The following is a 21,282-nucleotide window of genomic DNA, read 5'->3' as shown; positions in this document are numbered from 1 at the left end:
AGCAGTCAGATAACAAACTATAAAGCTTCTTGGTATCAGCTCTGGCTGAAGGTCAGTTTGCATCAACAGGCCACCATTTTTCCCCAAAACATGTTCATATTAACAAGCAACTGTTAGGAACACGAAAGCAAGCAAAACCAGAAATGTTTTTCACCCTTGCATACATACATGCTCTTTCAAGTGTAAGTTTTAGTGGTGTGCAAAGGGTAGCGTAATTATTCACAAAACTGTAGTTACATGAGAGGTCACCTGAGTCTCTAACCCCTTGAACTTATACTTTTTAAGCAGAATAGGCACATCAGTGAAAAATGGATGGTTTCTTTCTATTGTTGCTTAGGCTTCAGGGTCTCGGATGGAGTAAGCATTATATAAACATGCAGAAAGACAATCCCATCTCTGAAATCTTTATCAACTACCAAGTACAGCTAAACACAAAAAATATAGGGATGCTGCTTTTAATAAAAACAACTTTAAGATCAAAATTGGTTTTAATGTAGGATCAATCACAAAGCTGACAAGACTGAGCCAGGGGAAATGGACAATAGGAACATTACCGTGGAACTGAGATGTCAAAGGTTCTTGACCGCACTCTTCTTTCCATAGAATGCTCCAGTTTCTGATAGAGAAGTCCTTCTTATACCTGTAGAGCTTATCATAGTTTAAGAGAGTGCATAAACTTGTGACAATGTAAAAAATCCACACCAAGCCTGTGTGTAGGTGGAAATTTTTTATATTAACACAGAAGATTGTTCAGCCATGCAGTAGCACTGAATTATGGGGAAACTTCCCAACAGGTCCCAGGATGGACTCATGAAGTGAGGATTAGTCAGAGCACCAGTCAATATCTGAAGAGATTATTTTATTTGAAGTAAATGAACTGGTATTCATCACTATATGAAACAGCAAGTAGTTTAGACCAAGTAAATAATGTGAAGTAGAAGGAAATTGCACAGAGCAGACTTTGTAAAGATTGCAAGATTATTGTGAATTACGCTGGCAGTATCTACTACATCAAAGCAACTGCACCAAGACTGCTTCTGCAAGGCATTAGAATTATTAAGGTTAGTATAGAAATGCTTATGGCAACAGTGTTCTGGGTTAGTGCAATTACAGCTGTGGTGCCAGCACAGGATGAACTACTGCAAATGCTTGCACTTGTTGTCCTGACACAAGGCAAGAGAGAGAAAAAATACCTGCAAACTACTGAATGAACATGTTGTCTAACTCTCTGATGCTCATGGAAAAGCTGGGGAAAGACATAGAAGATGAAACAGAAAGCAAATATTTCCCTCCCCATTATCAGTCTAGTTCTGCAGCATATAGCCTTTAATTTTCCTTGCCTTCAAAGCATCAGCTCAGCTTAGATTTGTTTTTTATCTGTCTTTGAGTACCCCATGCCATTCAAAAAGCATCCATGTGTTAAATATTTGAGCTTATAGACATAGATGATCAGAATAAAAAACTTCAATTCAGGCACCACTATCTATACTTATTGATAGTCTTTTTAACTTGAGGGTGCAGAATATATTTGGTACACAGTTCTTTGCATGTTTTCTCTTTGTGTGTAGTAATTAATCCCAAAAAGCTTCTAGCTGCCAAACTGAGGGTCTTAATTTGAGCCTGTTGTGTTTATAAATGCTCATAATTCCTTCCTGTTCTTAATAACATCTGTAAGTCTCTGAACATCATGACTTAGACTTCTAAAATTTATCTTGTCTATGAGCAATGCAAAACATATGAGGAAACAGTAGAATACACATGGGGAAAAAAAGAAAACTATAGCTATCCATAGTGTATAAAATGTCTTGTAAATTGAAGCAGTCTATGTTAAGTCTGTTAAGTCTTCATGCAGTTATGCATGAAGAATTAACAGTGGATTTGATATTATCAATACTATTTGAGTGTTCACAACCCCAGGCAAAATTGCCATCTTTGTCAGTGAAGTACCATGCATAAGTAAAATGAAACATATTGGGATGGGAAACAGCAGTTTGAGAAGGGGGGAAGAACTGCAGTGAATCAATAAACTCAGTGCTACTTTGTAGAGTACGATGATGCGGCTCGTGATTGCACATTAAGTTCCACTCATTGGTACAGTGATTTAACTACCACAAAGACCTAGTCCTAAAAAAATGTAAGCAGTCTAGTTTCCTGTTTCTTACAGCATCTGGACCAATAATTCAGTGGAGGACATGATTAACTGTTAAGAAATGTTAAGAAAAGCTACATTATTAGTCTACCAAACAATATTTGTTCTAAGCACCACATATGAAGGATTTTCTCATAATATTGTGTTTCAGTAGAAATGTTTTCATTCAAATTCTTATTATTATTTAAAATCCAATTTATTTCTGGTTTCACTGTTACCCTGATGCAATGCTTTCAATGGACTAGTGCCGTTTGATACACGCCAAGCTCAAACTGCCATTCGAATATACTCTTGTGTTATTTGAAAGAACAAATACAAGAGAGAAATAGGCCTTGTTGACTTCAGCATATTGATGTACTGAAAAGAAGCAAAAGGGGAAACTAACTGCAATTCAGTAAGCCTAAAGTAAAGTCAAAAATGTATGTAAGTGTATAAATGCATAAATCATGTAGTCTGGCTTGAGTGAATATCTGTTCAAAGGCAAAATATCTTGCCCAGGTTCATATTAGGCATTAAAACTAAAGCAACAGTTTACACCTGTCCTTAAAATGTGATCCAAACAATTTTATTAAAAAGTTATGTTGGATAAAACAAAAAGCCAGCATTAAAATGCAGCACACATCAGTGGATACTTGGCAATTACATTAGCAAAAAGAGTGACTATTAAGAAAAAAAGAAAGCAAAGAAAGAAAATACATCAACTGCTACTAATGCTGAAGTGTTAGAAGAAAGATGTAGAAGGTATAGAATGACATTGTAAATTATGCTGTTTATAAAATATTAAAAAAAAATCTCAGCTTTTGTGAGGAATTTTAATTCAACAACTTCCAGTCTAATATTTATTTAATAGTTTGTCCTACCATAACTACATGATTGAAATTAAACAGCTGTACTTTATCAGTAATAATACAGTGGAAATGCATACCTCTTCCAAAGGAGGTAAGAATAAAAACACACAGACAAATATGGTCTGTTAATATATGTATTTAGTTACCAGAATTAATGGAGTAAACTACATTATGTAAATGTGCTGTGACAACTGCACTCGTAATTTCAAGAAAAGCAAGGGCCCTCAAGAATTAAAACGCCAGTCCTACAGATCTATAACTCCCATAATATCCTAAAGCCATTACAAACATTTCAATGGAGTTGCCAGTGGATGCTAATAATCCTGTGTGAAAATGACGCATAGTAGAGGAGACCAAGTTATTTATGTGCCTCTGAACAGTGCGATATTGTGACAAGTTTGCTGTAGGTTCTGAAAATTACTTCAGTCTCAGCTTTGACTATCTTAAACATTTTTAATATAATTGTGAGGTCTGAGATTTTCTGAAGTCGATAGGCCATTCTCGCTCTAACACATCCGGGGCTACTCTTAGGTTCTGGACCTGGTGTATTTGCCTGGAAGTGCAAGAGAGACATCAGACTCAAACATTTCCAGCACCAAGAAATAGGAGTTCCGGTGATGGTAAACTGCCACAGTGCCAGCAGCTTGTGCGACCTGTGCATAAAGCTGCTCTTCAGCAGACTTCCAAAACTCATGCGGGTAGGAGAGAAATATAAAATATATCTAAATGAGGATCCTCGACCTGAAACGGAGGGGACGGAATGTCTAAGACCGAGGGCTGCCTCCGCCGCCCCTGTTCCCTCCTGATCTCTTGCACAACCCCAAACCCCGCGCCCCGACTCTCTTCCCGAAGGCTTTCTCCGCGCAGCTCCACGACCAGAGCCCCGCTGCGCTGGCGCGTAGCTGAGAGCTGCGCAAACTGTCTTGCAGCTGGCTGAGGACTTGAGCGGACCCGTCTGCAGCAAAGCAGTCACCTGTAGTGGTAACTGCATCGAGCCCAGCTTATTTCCAAACGCCGAAGTCGGAAACGCTGCAGGAGCGGGCGGCTGCTCCAAGCCCGGCACAGGGAGTCCCGGGGGCTGCGAGCCGCGCACCTCCCCTGGGAGACCAGCGGGTCATCTCCTGTCTGGCCGCGGGGGGTGAAGGGAAGAATTCCCTGCCGAGAAGGCGGGTTCGGTGTTTGGAAACGTGGGTACATCTCCAGATATGTGTCCGATGCGTCTGTGCACCCAGGGGCTAATTAGTGGCGCTGCAGGTCTGCCCGAGTGGGAGCTTAAGTGTCACCTATTAAGGTCCCCCAAACATGGCTTTGTCTCGAACTGATGCCTCAGTATCCCTGAAAATCAGTTTTAAGCTTGCTTCTTCTTCTACCCTCCCTGCCCATGGCTTAAGTATACACACTCTTCCCTTTCCCCCTTGCTGGTGCTTCGCAAGCAGAAATGTTTGGTAGGTTCTTACCTACCAAACGAAAGTAAGGAAGAAATGCCCCCTTCCTTTTCGGCATACCCTGATCACCTTCGCCACCTCCAAAGACGTGTTAATGCCTGTTTCCTACTCCTGACAGTGATCTGCCTGGTGCCAGAGCATCACTGCGGGACGGGGATAGGGAGGTCCAGGCCTCGCCGGTGGCCTCATTATGTTCGGGGGAAGGGAGGGGAACGACCCGAAAGTTCTGAGTCCGAGCAACACATAGCCGCACAGGGATACCTTCTAGAGGTTCCATTGTCAAACACTATAGAAGAGTTCCCAGCTCAGAAGGGGAAAAAAAAAAAAAAAAAAAAAAAAGGAAAATAAATAAATAAATAAAAATACCCAAAGTAAAATTTTTAAAAAGGCAATTTTTTGACTTAGTGTTTCTGCAGTTGAATACATCAAGGAGAGCTCCCCACTATTGCATTAAAAAAAAAAAAAAGTGTGCTTTGTGTTTTGGTTTTTTTTTTTAGGCGGATAATCCCCGAGCTGTGGTGCTTGCAGACGATTTTCCTGACAAGTGTTGCAGTTCAGCACTGTGTGTGCGCCTTGTATCTTGGAGACAAACAATGCGGTAGCTGGAAAACTTGGGAACTGAGGAGAAAGGTCAAGGGTAGAGGCTGGTCAGTTTTTGTTGCCTTGGCCGAAGAAACTTAAATAATCAAGGGACAGCCATTAGCTGCATTGTCCATAAGGCTGCGGGGAAAGGGAGAAAGTAAAAATAATTAAAATCAAAGAAAGAAGATGAAGGGTTTGCAGCCTGACGCTCCCCGCTTTGACACCTTCCTGGCCAGGACCTCTTCCATGCATGACGCTGCGCGGAGGGACAGCAGCCCTGGGGAGCAGCTTCGCGAGTGGCTGCTGCTAGGCAGTGCGCGGAGCGCAGAGCGGCACGTAGCTTCTCTCCCTGCCACAGCCGGGGGGCCTCACCGCCGCTTTCCGAGTCGCTCCTGCACCGCCGTTTCTCGTCGAAATTCAGCCTGCAGAGCCTCCCGTGTCCTGTGTCTCCGCCCCTGACATCCCACCCTCCACTTCCGCCGCACGGTGCGGCGCTGTGGGGCGCGTTACTTACGCGAGTCGGCGGCGGGGGGGGGCTCGCTGCAGGGAGGCAAAGGGACGGGGTGGATGGGGGCCCTGATAGCGGTGGGCTCGGTATGCCCACCGACGGCTGTCAGAACCAAAGAGTTAAAATATAAAACCATATTTTATTTTTTTTTTAAATATTAATGTTCTTATAACGGAAGTTCTTATCAGTGGGTTGCACTGTACTTGGCAAACAAGCCGTTTTACCTTTTAAACAAATAATTCATTAGGTAATTAAATTCAAGTGAGATTACTCTAATTAAATATACACTGCTGTTGAATCATAATTTCTATGTGGCCTAGTTAAAGATGAACGATCTCTTATTCCTGACAAAAAAAAAAAAAAAAGCTTTAAAAGAATTCCCCAGTGACTGGAATAATAGATTTATACACCACCGTACAAAGGTCATTTCAAGAAAGAAGAGACACCAAACACAACATAAAGGGACTTTTCATGTCTGGAGATACTAGAATTTCAGGTTTTATTGCCACGAGTTCTATTAAAAGACTTTGTGGAACCTAGGAGGAAATCAAAATTATCTTTCAAAAGGCGATAAGTTATATAAATATGTGCACAAACAGAAATGTGTCTCTGAAGGTATTAGTTCTGCATAATTTCAGATGAGTAGCTACTAGGCCTCAAAGGAAACAGTGCATCTTGAAATGCTCTGAAGGCTTACGCTGGCCAAAATAAGGCAGGACTTTAGCAAAATTAGAAGTAACTTTGTAGCCAACGATGTGCTGTATGTCCTGGTTCCTTTTAATAGCATTAGGCGTTCAAACCATAAAGACTAATCTGGAGAGTAGAAGTTCCTGCTCTCTGCTTTGATCTCCTTCCTCTTGGCTGTTTAAAGCTGACAGTTTGGCTGAATGGCATTCACTGCTTTCATTTGTAAGACATGAGTTTCCTAGTGTTCCAGAGCTAGCAGCTACACCTGTACTGCAGGAATTTACATTGCATTGCTCCAGGATGGCATTGATTTGGGACGGGTGAAATACAAACACAAACTAATTAAAAACTGCATAATGCAGCCCTACAGGAACAAGACAGAAAAACAAATAAATACAACTGCAGCTGGCACGGCAATTGTGCCTCTGCCCCCGAGCAACAGTCTGGTGACATAAAATTGTAAACCTTAAAAATCTCACATAATTGCTGTTGATCATTTTGGAGACAAAATGGAAATTATTTTGTTAATTAAGTTTAGACCCATAAAATATTCATAGATAGGTTGATAGACAGACCGACAGATAAATGCAAAGAGAGGCAGATGATTCATTCTATAGATTCATTCTATAGATGTGTGAGCTTGTTCATATAGGCCCGTGTGCACAGCTTTAACAATTCATTTGCAAAAGCGCCATGGCAGAAAGCATCTGTGTATTCGCATTGCTGTCAAAAATAAACGTAAGTTGCAACTGAGGTGAACTGATAAAGGATAAATAAAAAGTCACTGCCAGGTTATCAGGGGGGAAAAATCCATTTCTCTTAATTTAATTAAAACAAAAAAAAAAAAAAGAAAAGAGAGACATGACCATAATTTCTTTTTCAAATGCTCTTTCTCTGCCTGAATATAATAATCTTCGTAAACGCCTTATTAGCTGTTACCTCTAGTACAGTCAAACTCTGTATCTGCTCAGGCTTAAATTCCTTCTTGTGTTATGGATGTATACATATTCACGTTTAGGGAATCGACCAGGTATACCTGATTTCAACTTCGTGTTTATTTAGACAAACCAACCCATTCGTTTGCATGGTCAGGGGTCTGAAGCCTGGTTTGCTGTGAATTAAATTTGGAAAGAGAAAGATTTTTTTTTTTATATATATATTTGTATTTACCTTGTTTTAACAGCAATATTCCTCGGGTTCGACGTGAAGGGGAGGAGGGGGGAATCTGGTGCTCCAGAGCTACATCACCTCTCCGCCTATAATTGTTTGACACATGCCCTGTTGTCACAAAGTGGGGTTGTTTCCCAGACCCTGCTGGAAAAAAAGGTGCAAAGTAATAATGAGTGTTTAACAAGGCTCATAAATCAGAGCTGATGAGAAGAGCTCAGGACGGACGAGCGCACGGAGGCGACGGGGCCTGGCGGCGGGTGGCCGGCGGGAGGAAACAAGCGCCAAGGTCCTGCACCCCCCAAAAAGTACGTGTCGTCAAAATGAAACACGGCCCGTTGCCACATCAGATATAATACACTTAATGAAAACTCAGTCAACTGATCCAAATAGTCGACAGTCAGTGAATAATTAGAACCTAGGCGAGATATATTAAATTAATGGATTCAGTCCCGCACAGATGTATCATTAAAATGTATAGGATTGATACTTAACATGGTAGGGTTATTTTAAACTTACACATTAAAAAATGACAGGGAAGAAGGGGGGGGGGGGGGGGGAATAAATAAAAAGCAATGAAACTACCTGCTGAGAACAGCCAGAAAATTAGCAACATACGGATAATCTATTTTTTGTCACTCTTCTCCACTGCATCCCCTGCACATTCTTTCCACAGGAAAGAAAATTGAAACAGACTATTAACTGAAGAGCTCATCTTAAATTTCGTCGTCTGTTACCGGTGCGAGCTGAAAATCAGGAGAGGATTTGCAAAAGAAGTCGTTACCAGGATGCCTCAAAGCAGTTACAGAATTAGATGAAAACTTTACTTCCCAAGCTACAAACAAGGTGCTTTAGTCATTAAGCCGCCCTCTCTTTCGGTAGATATTTTTATCAATGCTGCATAACCCCCGAATCTGACTAGCAGGTCCATACACGCGCGTTTGCGTGCAGGGGCGCCGCGCAAAAGCACGTATCTCCGTGGCAATTACACGGATGAACCGTAGACTAGTAAATATGTGAACTCCACTCTCAGCCTGTGCTCTGCTTATTATCCCATTCTCCCCATAGTTAGGTGTCTCCTTTCAACATCTCTGTCATCTCCATCTGAAGATACTTTCAGCGGTTTATCACTGCCATCTCCAGCCCTGCACATTTGCAGCAGGTTATCACAATTGCCAGTCCCCCCTGGCTGATGTGTTCCGCTGATTACCATCAGTGCCCTCAGATATTTGGTGCGGATTCCCAGCACTGCAATATCCACTCTTAGGACATCTGGAGCAGATCAAAATCACTGACTTCATTTTTTTAGTAGAGTCAGTGTTAAAGCTTCACATATCCACTTCGCAGGCAGACCCTTCAGTCAGCTCCTGCAGAACCAGCTTTCAGTTAAAATTCGGCCAAGCAGCGACCCCTATGTCTGGATTTGCATTTCTTATCGGACCCCTATCTAAACTGATTTGTTAATAATAAAGAGAAAATCTCTTGGCGGTGGACGCCTTGCCCTAAGAAAACTGGACGTCTTAGTAAACTCCTCAAAGAAAGGAGGAGTTGATATGGCCAATGATCTTTGAATTATAGGAGCTTGGCCATTTAGGTTGATTTACTTTAAACAGTATACAATTTATTTTAAGCGATTACCTTAGGTATAATCACGTTATACCCGACGCTGCTATAGATTCCTCTCCCTCCTGTTTTAAGATGTGCACCCGCTTTCCATCGGGAAGATGGCTCTGCTTTTCACCCTGAGCCCAAACCCTTTTTTACTACGTGACAGTTTATTTTCTTTTAAAACGTCGTTCGGCTAATGAGTTGGCACCGCACTCATTTTGTTAGTTTTTTTCCGAAAGTTAAGGAGATATTCGAGCAACTAAAGATGGGGGGGGGGGGGGGAGAAAGGAATAAAAATATTTTTTCACTGCCCTATGGTTAAAATTACCTCAAAAAAAAAAAAATACAACACTAGTTTGTTCCATCTCTTAACAATTTCAAGCTAATTTACGGATAATGGGTCTGATCACACCAACCTTTTTGACTGTTTAGGTCTTGGGTTTAGGGAAAGATTTTCCTGGTGCTTCTGGCAGCTGCTGCTGATGTTTGTAATTTTCCGTACAGTTTCGTTCTTTTCGCACTTTTGTTATTAAGCTCCTGCTATAGGTCTTGTATGGGGGAAATAAACCCAGGATCTCCCAGACCTTCACTAAACTGATTTTCAAGCTAAGTAGCTTAGTGTAGCAGCTCTGGTCCCAGCTTACTTGCACAAGGTGGGGGGGGGGGGGGATGGGGTGTGTGTGTATGTGTGTGGAAATTAAAAGGGGCTTTGAAAGGTTGCCTACTGAAGTGACTTAATAAACCATCAGAAAAATGGGCAATGTCCAACGCAGGAGCAGGAATCGCGTGGTAAGGGATTGGCATTTACTGATCAGAACTGTGCATAATTAATGGCGTTCACAAGACCCTGCTCATCCTTGTGCCGGGAACTTTGCAGATGAGGAACAAAGCTCTCCTCCCAGTCTTGCAACTTTGCCCCTCCTCGGTGGCTTTTCTTTTCCTTTTTTCTCTTTTTCTTTTCTTTTCTTTTCTTTTCTTTTCTTTTCTTTTCTTTTCTTTTCTTTTCTTTTCTTTTCTTTTCTTTTCTTTTCTTTTCTTTTCTTTTCTTTTCTTTTCTTTTCTTTTCTTTTCTTTCCTTTCCTTTCCTTTCCTTTCCTTTCCTTTTTTCTTCCTATTCCCCCCCTTTTTTTAAAATCACCATTGCAGGTAACGTGCACTTTGCATTTATTTGCTCTATTTCCATACAAGGTGAAGAATAGCGAAGTTCGCCCCGAAAAGATGCTGGGCAGATAGAAAAACAAGTGAGAGTTTTCTTTCCTTTTTCTTTTTTTTTTCTCCCTTTCTTTCTTTCCTTTCTTCCCCCTCCCTCCCTGAACTGATCTGAGCGGGATGGGGGAGGGGATGAATCACATTTCTTAAGCCTCCAAGTGGAAACCTTTTCTGGATACACATTCCACTCAGATCTAAAGCGCTAAGAAGATTTCGGCAGCGTCGGTGTCTTATCCCACCTTTATTTACCTGCAGCCCTTGTAATGTGACACTTCCATTCGCAAAGTACCGCAGCAATTTTCAAGCCCCACTCAGCTTTGTCACGGCGGTGCGTTTTTGTCTGAGAGTCGTTCTCCTGCTTTGAGGGTGAGATTTTGGAGCGGGGGTGTAAGGGGGCAGAAGATCCTCCTCTCCCTCTTAGACATAGGAAAGGGAAAGCTCGCTGCTTCCAACTGATAGGGGAAGGAAGTTCAACCAACTCTCTGAGACGGAACGATTCCCCTGAGTGCGGGGCGGGGAGGGCTGGCTGAGCTTAGGGGCATTCGCAGGCAGGGAGGCATCTCCTCCCGCTCCCGTGGCGGCCAGTCCCCGGCGGGACCCGTGGTGTCCGGCTGGACCCGTGGCTGCAAGCGCAGAGAGGGGGCCCGAAGTCCCGTGGACCTTAGGAGGTGGCTGTCGCCCTGGGCTAGGAAAAAGGAGAGACACCCGTGCCCTCCCCCCCCCCCCCCGCCTTCTTCCCTCCCTTCTCCGTCCCCCACCACACACTCGCACCCCGAAAAGCAGCAGGCCTTCGCGTCTGCGGCCCCTTCCATGCCGCGCCGCGCCGTCCCTAGAGGAGGAACTCGGGGGCCCCGACCGCCCCTGCAGCACAAAGACGGAGCTCCTGGTCGGCGGGGACCGCGGCGGCGAGCGCTGGGCTGGGCTGGGAGAGGCCGCTCCGCTCCCTTCGGCGGGGTCGTTCCGCTGGGGCCGGACCGTGGGGCAGAGCGGCCCCCAGGGGCTGGGAAGGTCGGGGCACGAAACCCCCAGCTCCGAGCTAGCTGTTTCCCCAAATGGGGGGGGGGGGGGGGGGAGGGGAAGGGGGAATCTGGGAAGGCCCCGACAGCCGTAGGGAAACGAAAGTTTGCGGTGCGGGCCGGGCGGTGCGAGGCTCTGCCAGCTCCGGCGGGGTACGGACTTCTCCACGTCGGAGAAGCAGCCAACACAGCGGTCGGGTCACAGTGGTGACGACTCCTCTCCTTCGAGGCGGCAGAGTCCTTCGGACCGTCGCCGAAGAGTCCTTTGTCTCCCGCTGCACCTTCCACCCCACTCCAAGGGGAAAAGGGGAAGAAGAAAGGTCAAAAAATCCCTCCCTCTGATTATTGCTCTTAACGATGATAATGGCAACAGATCGTTTTGGTGGTCCCCCTACCTGTCCGCCCCCCACTCTGCGACCCCGCGTTTCCTTTGGTCCCCGCTGTCACGAGGGGATGAAAGTTTTGACAATCTAGAAGCCACTCAGTTCAGCCTCACTCCAGCTCGGGGCATACATGTCGCCGCTGTTGATTTGCGGGATTATTTATTGTTAATATTCCGAGACCGTCGCGATGCCTCTGATAATTGTCCCTGAGTGTCAATCTGTCGGCAGGGCATGAGGAGAAGGGGGGAGGGGGGGGTTGTGTTAGGGAAAAGGGGGGAAGGAAGGTAGCTGCGAATCCTTCCTACCCCCCCCCCCCCTTTTTTTTTAAGTAAAGATTCTTTTGGGAAGAACTGCCAGGAATGAGCCTCATGACTTTCAGCGAAGTTGTGTGTGGGTTCGCGTGTGTGTGGCGTTTGTGGGTTGCTGTACATAGATAAGACACAGTTTCTGTATTTCTTTATTTACCTTTTCCTTTTCTTTTCTTTCTTTTTCTTTTTTTTTTTTTTTTAAGTGGTAAATTGTTACAAATTGCCTGGCTGCAAAACCGCCTTTTTCTCTCCCGGCCACTCTCGTTTGTTCCAGAGTCCAACGACGACAAGGGGGACTCAATGTTAAAGGTGGAAAAAGAAAAAAAAAACCACAACAAAACACAACCAAACCCAAAAACAAAACAAGCCAGCAACACAGTTGTTTTTGTTAAAAGGGGACACACTAAGGCTGCGAAACAGCAAAACCCCAATGTTGGACAGCTGTAAAATCGTGTAGACAGGTTGTCATACAGCAGTGGGGGCTTTTCTGAAAGGAGCCCATTGCTAAACATTAAATACACACACAGCACAGCACAGCAGCTGCGCGGACACACGCGCACACACGCACACACACGCACACGCAGGCACGGAGGAAAGTGGCCCAGGCTCGGCTGTGCACCACGTGCTGCACCCGGGGGGGGCGGGAGAGGGGGGAGCGGGGCGGTGCTTGCAGCTCAAGTGGGTGCCAATCAAAACATCAACTTCAAATTGTATCTGAAAGATCAGCCTAGGACCTAAGGGCAGACACATCAGTTGGAGCTCAATTGTTGATCAGATCACATCTAAGGGATTTAGGAGCACAGAAGAGCCGAGATTTGAGGAAAGACACCCCACTGAATCCTTCCACACTCCTCCTCCATCCCTAGGTTGCAATATATCTCTGACAGAAAGAAATCAGAACGAAAAAAGAAAATTATCGGCTCGATTTTTATTCTCTCGCCCTGCCTGACTCCAGTAAAGAGAGGGGAGGGGGGGGAGGAAAAAAGAGAGTGATCCAGAGAAGCCCGGGTTTGCTCCGCTCCCCTCCCCGGCTGTTCAGGCTCCCTCCTCCCCTTCGCTTTTTTTTTTTTTTTTTTTTTGTAATTCCTCCCCCTCCCTCCCCCCATTTTTTTCCATATTTCTGCCGCTTCTGCCGCCGCCGCCAGTGCCGCTGCCGCTGTGCCCGCGCCCCGGAGATGTCCTTCCCCCAGCTGGGCTACCCGCAGTACCTCAGCGCCAGCCAGGCGGTGTACGGGAGCGACCGGCCCGGGGTACTGGCCGCCGCCGCAGCAGCCGCCGCCGCCGCCGCAGCCGCCTCGGGCCGGCCCGCGGGCGCCGATCTGGGCAGCGGCTCGGCCGCTGTCACATCGGTGCTGGGTATGTACGCCAGCCCCTACAGCGCCCCCAACTACAGCGCCTTCCTGCCCTACACCGCCGACCTCGGCCTCTTCTCCCAAATGGTGAGTGACTTTGTGAGCGAGCACCGGGCTTCTTCCCGCTCCCGCGGAGAGCGCAGACAGAGGGGCCGGGGTGGGAGGAGGCCGCGGAGCCGGGGCGGAGGGCGGCGGGCAGCCCTGCCGCGGTAGCGGCTTCCGCCCTGCGCGGGGTCCACCGCGGAGCGGGGAACGAGGGCGCCGGTGGGAATGCTAGGGAGAGGGGCAGGGACCGGGGCAGCGGGCTCCGTCTGCAGGCGCAGCCTCCTCCTCCCCGTCTCTCCAGCCGGGCAAAACTCCTCCGAGTTTTAATTCTGGCGGTGAAAGGGCTGAGCAGGGCTCCTGCGTCCGTGATGTCAGCTTTCCCCAGCAACTCGGTATTTTCCTCCCTCCTTGTCGTTATTGGCGCTGGTGTTGACGGTCCCGTTGTTGCAGCTGGCTTTCCAGAGCGCTCCTCTTTCCGCCTCGTCCTTTTCTCTGCCGCCGAGCTATGAACAGGTTTCGTCACAAAGGCCAAAGTGCAGTGTCTGTAGCTGGGTCCCCCCGCTTATTTCAAGACATTTTCCTTAAGCTTTATAAATGGCCTGTTTCTGTTTCCTGAACTTTTCGTACTCTGATTATGGCGAGTATCATAGACGGGATTTGCATCAGGCGAAGGAGGGCATCTACACCCCAATATCTGCGTCGGAGCAGAAAGGTACACTGGTGTTAACTCTAACCCAAATTGCCCTCTCCCAGATTGCCCTCCGATGTCTTCCCTCTCCCCTCCCTCGCTTTTCTTTAGAATGTAATAGTTACAAAATGAAACATCTGTGGTTTTTAACTGTTTTTATCTCTGGTGTCGTTGAAACGTTTCCGTTGCTTGACTCTCCCAAATTTCTCGGCGTCGGTACGCTTAGGTTCCACTCTAGTTTCTAAATCACCCTCTTTTCTCTCCCCTCCGAATCATAAAAGTGTGAACATTAACAAGTAGGTGCATGCAAGACATAACTTGTGAGGGGTTTTAATAAATATATGTCGGGGAGCAGGTAGATACACTGCTGAGCAAGGGTCAGCATTTGAAAACAGACTATTTTGTGCTGCAAACATTTCCCGCGAAGGCACTTTGCGCAGCATGAGTTTCCTACTTTTTTAACCTTGATTTTGGAAATGCAGTCAAAGCTGAGACAGAGTCAGCGAGTGATTTACAAGTGGTTTCTTCAAAAGAATTCCCAAAAGAGGTTACACAAAAAATATCATTTCAGCAACAATAACAAAAGACAGCGGAATAAAGGGAATGCAGAAACCCCACTCTGTAACACATTACCAAAATCACATAGGGCTTCTCTTTGTGTGTAATCTTCGCCTCTAGAATTAAAATACATGCTTCTTTTCAACTGTTTGACAAAGTTAAATCAGTTTCGTCGCAAACATTTGTGAAAAGGTTCATTTTTAAGGCTGACACGAATTTCGCAGGATCAATACTAAGAATGTATTTCTGGGCTAGGAAAGGAAAAAAAAAAAGAAAAAAGGGAGATTGTACTAGAAGGAAGAAAAAAAAAACCCAAACCAACCCCAAAACTGCTTTAAACGTTAGCTATTTTGGATCAGTTCCCTTTCCTACTTGCAAAGTCTCCTGGTATTTTACCACAGTAATTTGCCATGACGATGATATTTTGAAATTCTACAATTCTGAGCATTTGTAATTTAAGTGGTAAAATATTAAGTTAATATCTGTTCAATTTGCGGTAATAATGAGGCCTAATGAGGTTGCTAGAAAGATAAAATGTTATTTACCAAAACACCTGATGGGATAATTTGACTTGCTGTGTTTTACTACTGATGATAAAAAGAATATTGATTGCAAATAAATCACCGTCTCAATGCTTGTAAACAATTCGTGTTTGCTCTGCCAAGATCAAAGTAAAATTTAGGCGATTAAGTGTCTGCATATCCATATTCTAAAACGCGTGGGTCAGTTTTCATTCCAGAGTTTAAAGGCTTTTCTAAGAGTTAGAAGTTAATGTTTTACACCAGAATCTTAGTGTATGATTTGGAGAGGGGAGGGTTAGGGGGGAGTTGGTTTGTGTGTGGAAAATCTCTTGCATTATAAGTGCCTTCCTCCTGAAGTTGCACATTCTTCTCCCTAGCCTCGCCTCACGCCAACTCCTTTTAAAGGCAGATCTGGGGCCAAAAAAGAACACTCTGCGTGCATCTGTAATATCCTCCGGGATATTTTTTTTTTTTTTTCTGACAAATGCGACGCTGTGCGCGGGCAGTAGTTTGTAACTGGGGTGCAGTACCTGCTTTCTCAGCATGCTAATTTCGAGGGCGCAATAAATTGTTTCGCGGAGGCTAATGTGAAGTTGCTGCCTTTCCATAGTTTGATTTTATTTGGTTTGCGGAGAAAATATGCATAGTGCCTGGCAGAGCCCAGTTTAGCCCCTCTCTTTTCCTTTCCCTGAGAGAAGCGGTGGGGGGAAACCATTTGGGAATACCTCTGTCTGATCTAAACGTGAAGAGCCTGGAGCGGGGAGGGCCGAATTTGCCTGGGAAAACCCTTTGCACCGCTCCAAGGCGTATTCCGACTCCCGGAGTATCCTATTTAGGTCTGTTAGAGACGTTAACGAGATAATTGATGTGCTTTTTCCTCTCCGCTTGTCTGAATGTGTTTCAGGGCTCCCAGTACGAGCTGAAAGATAATCCGGGTGTCCACCCTGCTACCTTTGCTGCTCACACTGCCCCCGGCTATTATCCCTATGGACAGTTCCAGTACGGAGATCCGGGGAGGCCCAAAAACGCCACCCGGGAAAGCACCAGCACCCTCAAGGCCTGGCTCAACGAGCACCGCAAGAACCCCTACCCCACCAAAGGCGAGAAGATCATGCTGGCCATCATCACGAAGATGACCCTCACCCAGGTCTCCACCTGGTTCGCCAACGCCCGTCGGCGGCTCAAGAAGGAGAACAAGGTGACCTGGGGCTCGAGGAGTAAGGATCAAGAAGATGCAAACCTCTTCGGGAGTGACAATGAGGGGGACCCCGAGAAGAACGAAGATGATGAGGAAATCGATCTGGAGAGCATAGATATAGATAAAATCGACGAGAACGATGGGGAGCAAAGCAATGAGGAAGAGGAGGAGAAGCCCGATCTCCTGAGACAAAGCAGTGAAGAGGAGCACTTGGAAAAGGAGAAGGATTTGGCACTGTCGGGGTCTGAAGGGCTGAAACCCAAAGACGCACTGGCCATGGTGAAGGAGGCCTCTGACAACAGCACGCGAATCATCAGTCCCGGGGGACAGAACAACCTACAGATGCCACCTCACAGCAAACCCAAGATTTGGTCTTTGGCAGAGACAGCAACCAGTCCTGATGGGGCCCTGAAATCTTCTCCTCCACCACCCCCTCCTCCACAGGTTAACCACACTTCTCCACAGATCCAGCACCCCGCTTTTCTCCCCAGCCATGGACTCTACACGTGTCAGATTGGCAAATTTCACAACTGGACAAATGGGGCTTTCCTCACTCAGAGTTCCCTGCTCAATGTGAGGTCCTTTTTGGGAGTAAATCACCACCACACTGCTCATCACAATCACCACCTCCAGGCCCAGCAACAATCTTCTGTTTTAACAGCAACCTTGGGAGCCCTAAGCAGTGAAAAACCTTCGGAGAGGACCAGTCCCAAACACATAGGTAATGAACGCACCAGGCATCCACCTCTCCCTCCACCCCCAACACACGCACATGAACTTCTCCTTGAGGAATGGTGTCAGATTCAGCCTTGTTATAACTGATTCTTTTAATGGAGTAACAGACAGTGTACCCTAGCTTTGATTTACATCTATATATTTATTTCTTTTCCTGGAGCATGTTGATCACACACATTAAGCCCATTTCATATGGGCTATTACATTCTCACTGTATATGCCCATCAAGTAAGATGAGAGTGCATGCATATTCTTTGAGTTTTGCTTTGCTTACCTCCTTCTTCCTGACCTCCATCTCCCAGTAATTTCAAGGACATTCAAAAATACGACAAGGAAAGCTTGTGTACTTCTTAAATATTGGAAGTAGGGGATAATGCTGTACGCAAACACACACATACATATACATATACATACACACGTCTGAACAAGAGGGTGAAAGGGAGGTGTGCTCTCTGCACACTGTCCGGATTTTTACTGTTCTTATTCTAAAATGGTTCTTTTTTTTTTTTTCCTCTCCCATTTTTTCCCTTCTGTCTCCTTCTAGAAAATGTACCAAGAACTGAGTCCCCACCTCAGCCGCTAAAATCGCCCTTCCAGCCTGTCCGTGACAAGTGAGTTTGTTTGTTTGTTTTCACTGCAGGAATGTTACTTATGTGAAACAGAGTGTTTGAATAATAAAGACTAATTTTGAAACCTAATCATCACCTTAATAATACACACAGACAATAAGAACAACGCAGAACTTGCTGTAATCTTTTCAAAGTTAGGCTAAATTGCAATTGTACATAGCCAGCCTGTAACTTCTCTGAAACTTAACAGACCTCAAAGAGCTTGTGTTAATTACACCAGTGACAATGATTTCCGTGCAGTTAACTAATACTAGGATGCTATAGCAATAGATAGGCAATTGTAGGAAAGGATTCTCTCTTTTTTTTTTCCCTGAAAGATTGTTACGTCATTTTTTTTTTTTTTTTTTTTTTCTCCCTTCCTCCCCTCCCCGCAGCTCTTTGGCTCAGCAAGAGGGAACACCGAGAATTTTAACAGCTCTCCCTTCAGCTTGATTAAATGGTTTGGTGAAAAAAAATATTACAGAGACTGGTATTAAGGACAGTTAAAAAAAAAAGAAAGAAAGAAAGAAAAAAAAAAGAAATAAAAGAGGAAACGATATAAAGGACTCCCATCAATCTCTTTTTGCAATAAGGTGGTGCAAATCCATAAAAGCGATTACACAAATCTGTAGATGGATCCCTTTCTTCATTGTACCATTCCAGATCGTGTTATTCTAACCATTCTTGGATTATTTGTTTGGTAAATGTTCCCATGTGTTTGTGTTTTTTCTGTATATAGAGTGATTTCAGATTGTAAATAACGCGTCAGCAAAACTTGTCTAAATCATATATTTTTGTCTAATAAACTAAATGAAATTATGAGCTCTCTTCAGGTATGCATTCTGTTGCTGCAGATCTTATACATGTATTACAAATCTATTCAAACATTTATAATTTGTTTATAAAAAGTCATCTTTTTGCCTTTGGTTAACTGAAACTTAAAATACCAAATCCAAGGTTTTAACGACTCTTGCAGCTATTTTGATGGAAAGAAGCTGCGAGATTCCCTTTTCATACACGTAAATTTCAGAAGCTGAGTGAAGCTGTCTCTTGAATAGTACAATTAAAATAATTTTTTCAGTTGTAACGCATCAGACATGTTCTGTGGTATCCATTTTGGGATCATAAATAGATCTGATATCCATTTACGTTATAAAATACGTTCTTGAAAATGAGAGGGACGAGTTTTCTCTCTGCTCCCAAGTGTATAACTTTGCTGTCCAAAGCGGTTCCTAAACTGGATCAAGAGCCTTCACGCTTTGGTACACATTGCGACGGAAGCCGGGGAGAAAAACTGATAGCTTAGGAAACAGAATTCTTTGTAACGATTTACGTTTAAATAAACACAGAGGAAATATGACTGCGAAAGATTTTTCCCTGTGAGACTAAGCACAATCTTAGCAGAAAAAAAAAAACAAACAAAAAACAAAAAAAAAACCCAAACCCACAAACAAACAAAGAAAACCCCATGGCAGCTCTCGCACTTCCCAGAAGAAAGTTCCGATATCCCGATCTGTTGGTTAAACAGAGACTGAGAGAGACGATCTATCGGTTTATAAAGGCATTAATCTTCCAAAGACGGTCCGTTAAAATGTGTAATATTTTGAGTGTTTACTTCTTTTTTTCTCCTAAATGAGAACACTAAATGAGCATTGAGGTGCTAATAAGATACCAGATGGTTGCTGATGGTGGAAAATGGAAAGAAGCAGCTGGGAAAGTCATTAAGAAATAATGTGGTGACGCCCTATCCAAACTGAACCAATCTCAAACCAGGACTTGTCGGAAGCAAGATGAAATTTTCAAATAGAATGTTAATAAAATTCGTGTCACAGATCAGAATATTGATCTTGATTTAGCTGCAAAATCATGGCAGGCAAAGAGGGGGCTCGGTGAACTATCTCTTAGAGATCTGTTGACAAAGTAGCGAAGGCGGTAGGCGCCTACTTTTGGCGTTTTCCAAATGGATCAGAGAAACAGCTCAGACGAAATAGATTTTGTGCGGGATATCTGAAGGGCTGTCTCTGAGAAGAGGTTCATTTTGACATCCTGCGGCTCCCAGCGTAGCACCAATTCGTTTGTTTTCTGGCTTCAGTTGGTTTGTTTTTCCTAAATCACGGGCAGTCCTGCCTTGGTAACGGTTCCAACAAAACAGTGTATTACAGTTTTAACCAAACCATAGTAACTTAGCTTTCAGTGAGGAGGGGGAAGACTTTTTGGTTGTTTGTTTTTTATTTATTTATTTATTTATTTAATGATATAAAAAAAAAATGTGGTGGTGGTGAACAAAAAAGACTTCACGCCAGTGAAGCTAAACAGCACTGGTGTGAACCTGATGGAGTTGCTTTCTCTTTCCTGCTAATCAAAGGGACAAGGCTGCAGCCCCGCACCGGCTGCCCCTCGTCCCCTTCAGGCCTGGCTCTCCAACTCCTGACGGGCGGTATAGCCGGCCACAGCAACCCTTCGGTCCCAGCCCCTCTCCTCGTGCACGGCTCTGCAGTGGAGACGGCGCGTAAAAAGCGCGCAGTGATGCTCTGCGAGGCGGAGCGGACGCAGCGGTGCCAAGTCGGTTGGGGCGGGGAGGAGAGTGGATTACTTTGCGGCCTATTAACGTCAGAAGGGACTTTAGCTGCGAAGAGCGCAGAAGTGTGCTGCGCGCGGGTGTGACTGCTCAGGTGTGCGCGCTACAGCTCCCTATACACCGGCGACGGCCAGCGCTCAGCCGAGCCGAACGGTTCCGAGCGGAGCCGAACGGTTCCGATCGCAGCCGAGCGGCTGGGCGCTGGCCGGCTTTGGGCAAGCTCACAGCGCCCTCTGTGGGCTGCGGGCGGAGACATCCCCTGGCCAGGGGCTCTGCTCAGCCGGGGCGGGGGATACCTCTGAGGGGGAGTGCTGCCCGACTTTAGGTCAGACAGAAACCCATCAGCATCCTCCGGAGCGTGCTTTCAGGTCTGACTACCCTCTGGAGAATGATAATTCCGACTAGCTATCTGGCTGGCAGTTTTCTGCCTTTGGAAACCTCAGCATCTCTAGATCAGGCTCTGCTGCAAAACATGATTATGATTATTATTATTATTATTATTAATCTGCTTGCTTGAATTCCCCACCCTCCTTTCCCCCATCACCACCAGCAGTTGTGATGCTTCCTCCTCTCCAGCCAGCTGCGGGGTTTACGGCGGGGGTGAGGGAAGCCCCGCGCTCCCTACCACCGTTCCCCTTCGCGACCGGTAACGGGACGAGGCTTCCGGCTGCCTTGCAGCAGGCGAAGCCGCGGGTCGGCCCGAGGAGAGCCCGGTGCCGAGGCTGAGTGCTTGGAAGGTGCTTGCGCCACTTCCAAACTTTCTGGGCAGGAGCGCAAAGTGTCTCACTCCCAGAAGCGGCAAAGCCGAAAGGCAGCGAGGCCATCTGAGAAGTGAGGACAGACCGCATACGGGTGCGCGCCGGGCGCCCAGCAGCGCCGAAGGCTGTCACTTCCCCCCGAGGGGGGCATTTCTCCCGGAGGAGGTTTCAGTTGGAGCGGGCATTGCTCTGTGGCACGGAGGCCTCCCTCGCGGGCTGTCGGTGAGCCGCGGAGTGAGGGGCCAGGGCCGGTGGCCTGGCGGGATGCGCCCCCCGTGCCGGTTTTGGGAAGGAGAGGGGAGCTTCCATATTTCCTCGGTTTCTCTCGTCA

The 21,282-nt window shown here is 45.7% G+C and overlaps 1 protein-coding gene across 1 annotated transcript; it reads left to right on the top strand.

Annotated features, from left to right (window-relative positions):
• The first annotated feature begins 12,802 nt into the window (after window positions 1–12,802).
• Window positions 12,803–18,437, top strand: IRX1 (iroquois homeobox 1). Its single transcript, XM_061449013.1, has 4 exons — window positions 12,803–13,349; window positions 15,979–16,993; window positions 17,552–17,618; window positions 18,011–18,437. Exons 1-4 carry the CDS (start codon window positions 13,086–13,088, stop codon window positions 18,066–18,068), a joined length of 1,404 nt encoding a protein of 467 aa, XP_061304997.1. The 5' UTR covers window positions 12,803–13,085; the 3' UTR covers window positions 18,069–18,437.
• The last annotated feature ends 2,845 nt before the right edge of the window (window positions 18,438–21,282 follow it).

Source organism: Pezoporus flaviventris, unplaced genomic scaffold, assembly GCF_033815535.1.
Source record: "Pezoporus flaviventris isolate CSIRO_AGI_PZ_B2104156 unplaced genomic scaffold, CSIRO_AGI_Pfla_v1 ptg000007l, whole genome shotgun sequence".
Taxonomy (NCBI): domain Eukaryota; kingdom Metazoa; phylum Chordata; class Aves; order Psittaciformes; family Psittacidae; genus Pezoporus; species Pezoporus flaviventris.
This window is presented reverse-complemented; position numbering and strand designations above follow the sequence as displayed.